Source organism: Papio anubis, chromosome 3 (assembly GCF_008728515.1).
Source record: "Papio anubis isolate 15944 chromosome 3, Panubis1.0, whole genome shotgun sequence".
Lineage (NCBI taxonomy): Eukaryota > Metazoa > Chordata > Mammalia > Primates > Cercopithecidae > Papio > Papio anubis.
The window spans coordinates 130,152,755-130,165,096 of record NC_044978.1 but is presented as its reverse complement, the minus strand read 5'-3'; the positions used below and the strand labels follow the sequence as shown (position 1 = coordinate 130,165,096).

The 12,342-nt window shown below is 37.6% G+C and overlaps 1 protein-coding gene across 16 annotated transcripts in view; it reads left to right on the top strand.

Annotated features, from left to right (window-relative positions):
* Nucleotides 1–12,342, top strand: part of MAPK10 (mitogen-activated protein kinase 10) — a 336,526-nt gene that overhangs the window by 191,352 nt on the left and 132,832 nt on the right. For all 16 annotated transcript variants that reach the window (XR_001903135.3, XR_004182577.1, XR_004182576.1 and 13 more), the window contains one exon: nt 3,709–3,878. Coding sequence is in view for 12 of the 16 variants with exons in the window: in XM_009207132.3 (XP_009205396.1) it covers nt 3,709–3,878 (170 nt within the window). In the remaining 4 variants the exon portion in view is untranslated. The remainder of the gene's footprint in view (nt 1–3,708; nt 3,879–12,342) is intronic.

Genomic DNA, 12,342 nt, shown 5'->3' with positions numbered 1-12,342 from the left:
TTTCCTATGCTATTTTGTCCATGTCTTACTGCTTAAACTAGTAATTAAAATAGACTTTTACCAATTATTTGAGATGCTTTCATGAACATCTTCCCTAACTTCCAAATTTTACCTGAAGTTTAATTCAAAGTGGGGCATAAAGAAGAAACTTGAAAGGAAATTATATATTTGTGTGTGTGTGAATTCACAAACCTTGTAATGATGATTTTTAATTGGTTGATTTCTACTTGAATCCAAATCTCCAGAATGTTATGCCAATGACTTGTATTTTATCAAGCCCTGCTTCTCCAATGTGCATCCCCAGGTGGTTGAGATGCACACTCATATCTGAGAACCAGTGAAAAGGGAGGTTCAGGGATAGTTTTAGTTGGGGAAAACAAAGATCAAGTCCCCCTCAAACATTGCCAACTTTATACCTGTAACTTGGCATCTAGTAGTTGCTTGATACATGGTAGGTGAATGAATTAATGGTAATGAATGAGTGCAGGTGGTTAGTTGCTACTGTGAAAGTTGTCAGAATCAAAATGGAGTCACTTGTGTTAAAAAAAGAAAGAAAGGAAAAAACCAGGACAAATAGAGCAGAGGAAGGCCATAAACAGAAGGGTTCACATACGTAAATACCTGGTGAAAACTATCAGAAAGGGCTGAAAAACCCACAAGTTTGCACCAAGACCATCACAACCTTATGAAAAAAATATTTCTGCAAAGCCATCTGCCCAGCAACTGCCTGTCCCACTTTGGACTGGCATTACCTTTGTTATTGATCCTTGTAGCCAAGGATAATTATCTCAAAATAGATAATCATCCTCATTTTTCCTTTGAAAACCTCTGTCTTCCTTTAACTCCCGGAATACACACATAGTTTACTATGGCACATATACTGCCATTGCAATACTCTATTCCAGAATAAATATTATTTTATTTCTATTATATAGAAAGAGCCCTTTTCTGCTTGTTAGTTTCTGTTTGCTTCTAGCACTTTCTTTTATTCTACTGTAGAATATATTATCCATACTTTAACTACTTTCTTATTTGATTGTCTTCATTCTAGACTGAACCTTATCTTTTTTTGGTTATAGTTTGAGTGCCAAACCTAGCATTTGACAAATAATATGTATATAATCAGTGTTTGTTGGATTAAACAGTTCTAAATATTAAATAGGGTAGCTCTTAGAGTAAACCTTAAAGATAAGTGACATGAATTGTTAAGCTTCTTTGGTTTATTTGAATATACATGGAAATGTTGGAAGAGGAGAGACAACAAGTTGAATCAACTATGATATATTGACTGAGACCATAGCTAGAAAAGCCACAGTGAAGTCCAAAGGCACAGGGCTGTGCCACAATACAGCATTAAGTCAGGAGTCCAGAACACAAAGTTCATTGCCAGTGATTAGTTTATACATGCAATACAGTTGAGAAAGCCACACTTCCAAAGTGAAGGGAATAAGTAAGGGAAGGGGAGATATACTATCTAGGTTTGATGAGGCTAGTGTGTGCTAAAGATTTTGTGTGTGGTCAGAAGCTGAATATTAAAAGATATAAAGAAGGGTCAGAACATGACAAATGGCAAGTTAGGCACTTCATCCCAAGTTAAACTTGACAGATGAATTCATTTTATATTCTAGCTCCAGTTGCTTTTTAACCTTTCTTAGCCAGGAAAAAAAGCAGGGCTTTATTCAGGCTGTTCTACTCATATGCCAAAAAGTCTAGAGTAGAAATGGACCATGGTGTGGAGAGCAGTTCCTGGTACTGTGGCTGAAATCAAGGATTGTTTAAAGACTAATGTTCTTGTTTCTGCCACTGTCCACACCCATTGTCTAAATTCTAAACCCTGTTGTTGTCTCCTTGAATAGGCTTGCAATGTCCTGATTTTTAATAGTCTTATTTAATTCCCTATCCCGTGCTCCACAAACTGCTTTCTTGATTTCAGACCTTTTATTATTGCATTTGCAGATCACTTGAATTTTTGGTTTCCTGTCCAAGCAACCTAAGTTCTCTAAGTCCATTCTTTTCTTTGGGGTCTTGGTGCATTTGCAGTGAATGCTGCCATCATAGCCAATGCAATCATAGGTTGGTGCCTGTCACACGTATTCTACTCTCGAGCCTGTCTCAGCTATCTGGGGGTCTCATGATCCTAGCACTGGATTTGTAGGTTTTGCCACCCGTGTTCCCATGGGCTCCACTGTATTCTCCTCATTTACATCACTGATGCTGCTTGGGTCTCTTTCTAAGGGAATATGGGGAAAATTAGATAGTACTTCTATTTCAAGTTTTTATTTAGAAATGAAATGCCAGAACTTTCCAGGAAAAATAGTTTTATTATCAATCCAGAGGTTCAGAGCCTAAGAGTTAAATCTTTCAAATTGTATCAGAATGCGATTTTCGGAAAAGTTCATGTATGTTAAAATTACACAAAAAGTCTTTGGTTTAGATTCTGGACTCAAAACATTATAGGCAGATTTTTCACTAATTAAAGCTTTGGCAGGACACTCACAAGTTGTGAGGTATGTGAGAAATTATTCATTGCGTGGGAACGTCTCACGTCTCACTTCTTGTAGGACAACCAGCATTCTTTGACAAACCAAATCAATCTAAACTGTACCTCTCCCCTTATTGTGGCATTTAAAAACCTGCCCACAAATCTAAATGCCCCAAATCGGTCAAAACCATCTTTAACGAGAACCACTGGCATAGATTGTTTAATTTTCAGTTAAACAATTGGGGAGGATCCCACAGAAAATGTGGGTGCTTAAAACCTGAACAAAATCAGCAAGAAGGGTTGACTACTGGGAAGGCATCCACCAGTGTGTGCCACAGGAGTGGACCAGATGATGTTCTGTGAGGTCCCTTCTAGCTGTAGAATTCTTACTATTTATGTCATAAATACAATATAAGATCGTTCGTGGATAAATAATCACAGGTAATGGATATTTATATTCAACATATGTATTATGGTTCAAAATTTTAAAGACAGACTCTTCGATTACTAAATATAATTGATAGATGAACCTCTCTCAAAAATAAACAAAAAATGCAAAAATTAAGATATTTAAAATCTAAGCTTCCAAAAAGTAAAGTGTCATGTGGTATTTTAGAATAATGTTAATTCGAACAAAAATTTTGCTATGCTTAATTCAGAACAATAGCACTTGTGATATTAATGAGGACAAATGAAGTCAAGACTGTTTAATTCAAGTTTACCCAATTAAAATAATTAAAACTTTGCATAAGTTTGTATCTTAGTTCTTTCTGAGAAAGGATTGTAGATACAATCTTTATCTGTCCTCATGTGACTGGTATAATGAATGACCAGTGATCATCTTTGTCTTATGTACTTGAATCCTGAAGGAGCTAATATAACCTCTGAGACCAATGCATGTTCAGTAGATAGAGATGTTTATTCTATAAATGAATGTCTTTATGAGATACTTTAGAAAAGATTATGTGAATCAAATCTAAGATTAGTCTATTATAAATAGTTTTAATGTTGAAAAAAAAAACAATTTCTTTGCATTTTTTCCCTAAGCTCTTTTACTCCAGGTAATCTTGCATGGACTGATACATGCTTTTTTCTATGTGAACTTCATGAACTGGATGATAGATGGCTAAGTGTTAGTAATCATTAAAAGAACCAGTTTCTGTACATCTCATTATCATTCTGCCTGTTCACTTGCCTCATGATTTTGCTGTTCTTCTTTTTGACAGGGATTCGATAAACAAGTGGATGTGTCATATATTGCCAAACATTACAACATGAGCAAAAGCAAAGTTGACAACCAATTCTACAGCGTGGAAGTGGGAGACTCAACCTTCACAGTTCTCAAGCGCTACCAGAATCTAAAGCCTATTGGCTCTGGGGCTCAGGGCATAGTTTGGTAAGTGGAATGGATTTGCTGTATTTTTAAACGGAACATACTGTGTGCAACTACTAGACACAAATACACAAATAAACAAAACCCCCAAAATAAATAGCATAATTTGGGAGGGGAAAATAATCCTACTGAACAAAAAAATAACATTATAAGCATTATGTTTATTACCCACTTGCTAACAATATATACAATTTGGCTTGTGACATGTTTTTTGGTCACAGAAAAAAAAATATTCCACAAGAATCATAAAGGAATAAAGAGAACCAGAGATTTCTAGCAGTTGCTACTGTATTTCTTGTTTTATTTGTTGCACAGCAAGAAATGAGGGGACATGTCTTAAGATAACATCAAATAAAACTCCTTACATGCTAGAGAGGAATAAAAGCTATTTCAAATGTTTCTGTGACTTTTCAAATTCAGTGTTTGAAACTGAGTTTCCTATTTAGAAAAAGTAGCATTTTAAAAATGTTTGCCTCATGTTTTCAAAATGGGAAGGTTCTGGACTTCTTAGTAACTGTTCTTTTATGACATTTTTGAGTAGCTAATTAAAATTACGACAAATCTAGATCTGATTTACCTAAGACTCTTGCAAATTTAATATCAGGTTAATTGTCAAGCATTTCTTTTACACAGTTTTAATTTGTAATGTCACAACGAAATGTATTTAATATAAACTTACTAGTGAAATAATTTTTAATCTTTCTGATGGCTCACACAGATAAGTAAAAATTCAAGACATGTACCCTGAATATGTATATTTATATATGTGTATTTATTTATAAAGGATATTTATTTATACAATATATTTGTTTGTTACTGCTACATTCATAATGTCCATTTAAAAACAAAAACACTTTTAAGGGATGAGATGAATTTACAGCAAATCACCATCAACTTAGCCACTTTCTTGCTGATCTTACAGTTCTGTAGGTCAGAAGTCCTACACAGGTTTCATTTTAGCCCAGTGGGGCTAAAATCAAGACGGTGGGAGGCTGGGTTCCTTTCTGGAGGTGCTAGAGGAGAATCTATTTTGCTGTTCATATGAATTATTGTTAGATTTCAATTCCTTGCAGTTGTGGTTAAAAAAAAAAAGAAAAAGAGGTTTAAAATTTAAAATATTTTAAATGTTTTAAAATTTGTGTTTAAATGGATAAGTTTATGGTGATTTGCTATGCTAGCAATACTAATATACATGTTATAGTAAAGATTCTAATATTAAGACAAATGCTGTAACTCTCCTAAAATTTACCAGTGGCAGGAGAAAAGAGTAGTTTCTGGCTATCTTTCCTTGGTGGAAAATTGTAGAATAGTAACATGAGAAAGTTTTCCTAAGATTCTCAGTCCAGATGCTCAAATATTCGTTGGGATAGTTTCATTTTCCTTTGAATAGGTCTGCCACAGATTTGTGGCAGTGAAAGAAGTACTGTCAGTGAAAGAAAACTGATAGACCTTTAACGACTCAAAAATAGATCCAAAGCAGCATTTTGCTCAGGAAGTTAACAGATTATCACAGAAGATTTGAACATTTTCTAATAATTTTGTAGTATGTTTTATAGGAATTTTGGGCCTCGATTTCTCCTTTCCATAGGGTAGAAATTACCTTTGGCCTTAGATATAGTAACTGCAAAATTTTTTATATTGCGTTTGTCAACTGTAAGCTCATCTACCTCTCTTACATCAAATGCATCCTTTCCCAGACATGCTTCTGAAATCCACAGACCTTTTCTATGTGCACAACTGTCAGATTGCATAATATCTTGAATGTTCCATGCAATCCTGAGTATAGTGACTGGTTGAAACAGGAAACTGGGAATATCTGAGATCTCTGATGGACAGACAAACTGAAACATATCATTAATTTATTTTGCCTTATTATCTTTGGAGTAGAAATAAAACATGGAGGAAAAAATTACAAAACAAATATCATCATTTTTGTCCATGTGTCACCACAAGTAATTTTGCATGTATATGCAAGAGAAATTCTGCTTTATTATTATTATTATTATACTTTAAGTTCTAGGGTACATGTGCATAACGTGCAGGTTTGTTACATATGTATACTTGTGCCATGTTGGTGTGCTGCACCCATCAACTCGACAGCACCCATTAACTCGTCATTTACATCAGGTATAACTCCCAATGCAATCCCTCCCCCATCCTCCCTCCCCATAATAGGCCCCGGTGTGTGATGTTCCCCTTCCCGAGTCCAAGTGATCTCATTGTTCAGTTCCCACCTGTGAGTGAGAACATGTGGTGTTTGGTTTTCTGTTCTTGCGATAGTTTACTGAGAATGATGGGTTCCAGCTGCATCCATGTCCCTACAAAGGACATGAACTCATCCTTTTTTATGGCTGCATAGTATTCCATGGTGTATATGTGCCACATTTTCTTAATCCAGTCTGTCACTGATGGACATTTGGGTTGATTCCAAGTCTTTGCTATTGTGAATAGTGCTGCAATGAACATATGTGTTCATGTGTCTTTATAGCAGCATGATTTATAATTCTTTGAGTATATACTCAGTAATGGGATGGCTGGGTCATATGGTACTTCTAGTTCTAGATCCTTGAGGAATCGCCATACTGTTTTCCATAATGGTTGAACTAGTTTACAATCCCACCAACAGTGTAAAAGTGTTCCTATTTCTCCACATCCTCTCCAGCACCTGTTGTTTCCTGACTTTTGAATGATTGCCATTCTAACTGGTGTGAGATGGTATCTCATTGTGGTTTTGATTGGCATTTCTCTGATGGCCAGTGATGACGAGCATTTTTTCATGTGTCTGTTGGCTGTATGAATGTCTATTTTTGAGAAATGTCTGTTCATATCCTTTGCCCACTTTTTGATGGGGTTGTTTGTTTTTTCTTGTAAATTTGTTTGAATTCTTTGTAGTTTCTGGATGTTAGCCCTTTGTCAGATGAGTAGATTGCAAAAATGTTCTCCCATGCTGTAGGTTGCCTGTTCACTCTGATGGTAGTTTCTTTTGCTGTGCAGAAGCTCTTTAGTTTAATTAGATCCCATTTGTCAATTTTGGGTTTTGTTGTCATTGCTTTTGGTGTTTTAGACATGAAGTCCTTACCCATGCCTATGTCCTGAATGGTATTACCCAGGTTTTCTTCTAGGGTTTTTATGGTATTAGGTCTAACAATTAAGTCTCTAATCCATCTTGAATTAATTTTCGTATAAGGAGTGAGGAAAGGATTCAGTTTCAGCTTTCTACTTATGGCTAGCCAATTTTCCCAGCACCATTTATTAAATAGGGAATTCTTCTCCCATTTCTTGTTTTTCCAGGTTTGTCAAAGATCAGATGGCTGTAGATGTGTGGTATTATTTCTGAGGGCTCTGTTCTGTTCCATTGGTCTATATCTCTGTTTTGGTACCAGTACCATGTGGTTTTGGTTACTGTAGCCTTGTAGTATAGTTTGAAGTCAGGTAGCGTGATGCCTCCAGCTTTGTTCTTTTGACCTAGGATTGTCTTGGCAATGCCGGCTCTTTTTTGGTTCCATATGAACTTTAAAGCAGTTTTTTCCAGTTCTGTGAAGAAACTCATTGGTAGCTTGATGGGGATGGCATTGAATCTATAAACTACCTTGGGCAGTATGGCCATTTTCACAATATTGATTCTTCCTATCCATGAGCATGGAATGTTCTTCCATTTGTTTGTATCCTCTTTTATTTAGTCAAGCAGTGGTTTGTAGTTCTCCTTGAAGAGGTCCTTTACATCCCTTGTAAGCTGGTTTCCTAGGTATTTGTGTCCCAGAGATTCTGGTATGTAGTATCTTTGTTCTCATTGGTTTCAAAGAACATCTTTATTTCTGCCTTCATTTCGTTATGTACCCAGTACTCATTCAGGAGCAGGTTGTTCAGTTTCCATGTAGTTGTGCGGTTTTGATTGAGTTTCTTAGTCCTGAGTTCTAGTTTGATTGCACTGTGGTCTGAGAGACAGTTTGTTATAATTTCTGTTCTTTTACATTTGCTGAGGAGTGCTTTACATCCAATTATGTGGTCAATTTTGGAATAAATGGGATGTGGTGCTAAGAAGATTGTATATTCTGTTGATTTGGGGTGGAGAGTTCTGTAGATGTCTATTAGGTCTGCTGGGTGCAGAGTTGAGTTCAATTCCTGGATATCCTTGTTAACTTTCTGTCTCATTGATCTGTCTAATGTTGACAGTGGGGTGTTGAAGTCTCCCATTATTATTGTATGGGAGTCTAAGCCTCTTTGTAAGTCTCTAAGGACTTACTGTATGTATCTGGGTGCTCCTGTATTGGGTGCATATATATTTAGGATAGTTAGCTCTTCCTGTTGAATTGATCCCTTTACCATTATGTAATGGCCTTCTTTGTCTCTTTTGATCTTTGATGATTTAAAGTCTGTTTTATCAGAGACTAGGATCGCAACCCCTGCTTTTTTTTGTTCTCCATTTGCTTGGTAGATCTTCCTCCATCCCTTTTTTTGAGCCTATGTGTGTCTCTGCATGTGAGATAGGTCTCCTGAATACAGCAAACTGATGGGTCTTGACTCTTTATCCAATTTGCCAGTCTGTGTCTTTTAATTGGGCCATTTAGTCCATTTACATGTAAGGTTAATATTGTTATATATGAACTTGATCCTGTCATTGTAATATTAGCTGGTTATTTTGCTCATTAGTTGATGCAGTTTTTTTCTAGCATCGATGGTCTTTACATTTTGGCATGTTTTTGCAATGGCTGGTACCAGTTGTTCCTTTCCATGTTTAGTGCTTCCTTCAGGGTCTCTTGTAGGGCAGTCCTGGTATTGACAAAATCTCTAAGCATTTGCTTGTCTGTAAAGGATTTTATTTCTCCTTCACTTGTGAAACTTAGTTTGGCTGGATATGAAATTCTGGGTTGAAAATTCTTTTCTTTAAAAATTTTGAATGTTGAATGTTGGCCCCCACTCTCTTCTGACTTGTAGAGTTTCTGCCGAGAGATCTGCTGTTAGTCTGATGGGCTTCCCTTTGTGGGTAACCTGACCTTTCTCTCTGGCTGCCCTTAACAGTTTTTCCTTCATTTCAACTTTGGTGCATCTGACAATTATATGCCTTGGAGTTGCTCTTCTTGAGGAGTATCTTTGTGGCATTCTCTGTATTTCCTGAATTTGAATGTTGGCCTGCCTTACTAGGTGGGGGAAGTTCTCCTGGATGATATCCTGAAGAGTGTTTTCCAACTTGGTTCCATTTTCCCCCTCACTTTCAGGCACACCAATCAGTTGTAGATTTGGTCTTTTCATATAATCCCATATTTCTTGGAGGCTTTGTTCATTTCTTTTTCCTCTTTTTTCTCTAGACTTCTCTTCTCGCTTCGTCTCATTCATTTGATCTTCAATCTTTGATACTCTTTCTTCCAGTTGATCGAGTCAGTTACTGAAGCTTGTGCATTTGTCATGTATTTCTCGTGTCATGGTTTTTATCTCTGTCAGTTCGTTTATGGCCTTCTCTGCATTGATTGTTCTAGTTATCCATTCTTCCATTCTTTTTTCAAGATTTTTAGTTTCTTCGCGCTATGTACGTAGTTCTTCCTTTAGCTCTGAGAAGTTTGATTGACTGAAGACTTCTTCTCTCAACTCGTCAAAGTCATTCTCCGTCCAGCTTTGATCCGTTGCTGGCGATGAGCTGCATTCCTTTGGAGGGGGAGATGCACTCTGATTTTTTGAATTTCCAGCTTTTCTGCCCTACTTTTTCCCCATCTTTGTGGTTTTATCTGCATTTTGTCTTTGATAACAGTGATGAACTGATGGGGTTTTGGTGTGAGTGTCCTTTCTGTTTGTTAGTTTTCCTTCTAACAGTCAGGACCCTCAGCTGTAGGTCTGTTGGAGATTGCTTGAGGTCCACTCTAGACCCTGTTTGCCTGGGTATCAGCAGCGGAGGCTGCAGAAGATAGAATATTGCTGAACAGCGAGTGTTGCTGTCTGATTCTTGCTCTGGAAGCTTCGTCTCAGGGGTGTACCCTGCCGTGTGAGGTGTGAGGTGTCGGTCTGCACCTAGTGGGGGATGTCTCCCAGTTAGGCTACTCAGGGGTCAGGGACCCACTTGAGCAGGCAGTCTGTCCGTTCTCACATCTCAACCTCTGTGCTGGGAGATCCACTGCTCTCTTCAAAGCTGTCAGACAGGGTCATTTACATCTGCAGAGGTTTCTGCTACTTTTTGTTTAGCTGTGCCCTGTCCCCAGAGGTGGAGTCTACAGAGACAGGCAGGTCCCCTTGAGCTGCGGTGGGCTTCACCCAGTTCGAGTTTCCTGGCAGCTTTATTTACCTACTTAAGCCTCAGCAATGGTGGGCACCCCTCCCCCAGCCTCGCTGCTGCCTTGCAGTCAGATCTCAGACTGCTGTGCTAAGAATGAGGGAGGCTCTCTGGGTGTGGGACCCTCCTTTCCAGATGTGGGATATAATCTCGTCGTGTGCCATTTGCTAAGACCCTTGGTAAAGCGCAGAATTAGGGTGGGAGTTACCTGATTTTCCAGGTGTTGTGTATCTCCGTTTCCTTTGGCTAGGAAAAGGGATTCCCTTCCCCATTGCACTTCCCAGGTGAGGCAATGGCTTGCCCTCCTTCAGCTCTCGCTGGTCGGGCTGCACCAGCTGACCAGCACCGATTGTCCGGCACTCGCCAGTGAGATGAACCCGGTACCTCAGTTGAAAATGCAGAAATCACCTGTCCTCTGTGTCGCTCACTCTGGGAGCTGGAGACTGGAGCTGCTCCTAATCAGCCATCTTGCTCCAGGGACCGAAATTCTGCTTTTCAAGCATAAGTATTGGCATGTGGATACCTATTATGTCACAGAATCTCCATCCTCCTAACTTGGTTGAAATGGAGTCTCATTTTTACTGTTCTGGTTACCTTAAACTTGTTATTGGGTTCTTACAATCTTTTTCCCCTCTTTAGACTGTTTTATTTCTTACTTATCAGCATGGGGAAAAAGGTAATACTAAAATATCTTCAAAAGAAATTATTACTATACTATATTTCATTTATCATGGATGATAGGTCAAAAATGTCAATGTTGAGCACAATTAAACAAAAGTTGATATGAAATATTTGGGAAAAATGAAAATTTTCCTTCTGCCTTTGAGGGAAAGAAAAGATTATCTGTTGAGGCAGAAGGAATGAGAATTTTTCTGCTTCACTGTGTGAGCTGAGAAGTTTTCTACAGCCGCGTAGGTGGGGAATTGTAGAATAATCTGTAAGATGAGTTTTTAGCAACAGTGGTCAGGATCCAGAAGAGCAAATCATTTCAGAATGTTTTTCCAATTGTCAGAAGAGGGTCTCATTAGTGTTTTTTTCTGTTACCAACTCCAGAACAAAAACAAGCGTGCAAAGAAATCAACAGTAGGGGTTTCATTGTCTTCACTCACATCCATCCTGCTGTTTCTTGCTAAGCCAAGGAACACTTTCTCATTTCTCTCTCTAAAGATGATTCAAACGGACAGCCAAAGTGGTGGCAAAAGTTAACAACTAAGTTTAGCAGAGATGACTTGCCAAGGTTGGTCTGCCCTTTAACTGAAAAGAGCTGATTGTGTAGTTTTAAATGAAAGGAAGTGAAGCCGTACTATTTCTTTCTTGGTGGTGTTACACACCATCAGCTTGTAAGTTGTCACAATTCAATTTCCCAAGGTGATGTTAGGCAGGATATTTACAGCAAACTGTAAGAGTAATACAGATAAAATCATAGAATTGTAAAATATCTGTGCAATGAAAATTATTTAAAAATAAGATGATACATTTTATGTTAACCGACCTTTAAAAAAATTCCACTTAGAGCTAGAGAATGGCATTTAATTAAAGTTGAAATAATCATAGTTATAAGATGCCCTGGAAATAATCCAATGGATTAGTTTATCTTAAATGGAATATATATCCACATATATGTGTACATACAGTAGTCCCCCCATATTTGTGGTTTAGCTTTCTGTGGTTTCAGTTACACATGATCAAATAAGATATGAAATTATTAAATGGAAAATTCCGGAAACACTTTGTAAGTTTTAAATCGTACACCATTCTGAAATCTTGCCCTGTCTCACTCTATCTCATCCCATCCTTCTGGGGATGTGAACCATCCCTTTGTGTAGCATATCCAGGCTGTCTATGATACACTTCTTAGTCACTTAGTGGCAGTCTCAGTTATCAGAGCAACTGTTGCAATATTGCAGCGCTTGTGTTCAAATTATTCTTATTTTAATTAATAATGGCTCCCAAATACAAAAGTAGTGATGCAGGCAATTTGGATGCGGTAAAGTGCTTCCTTTAAGTTAAAACGTCAAAGTTCTCAACTTAATGAGGAAAGAACAAAAATCTTATGCTGAGATTGCTAATGTCTTCAGAAAGAATGAATCTTCTATTTATGAAATTTGGACAGTATGTTATTGCAGTTGTTCTATTTATTATTCTTGTCAATCCCCTACTATGCTTACTTTATAAATTAAACTTTATCATAGGCATATATGTGTAGGA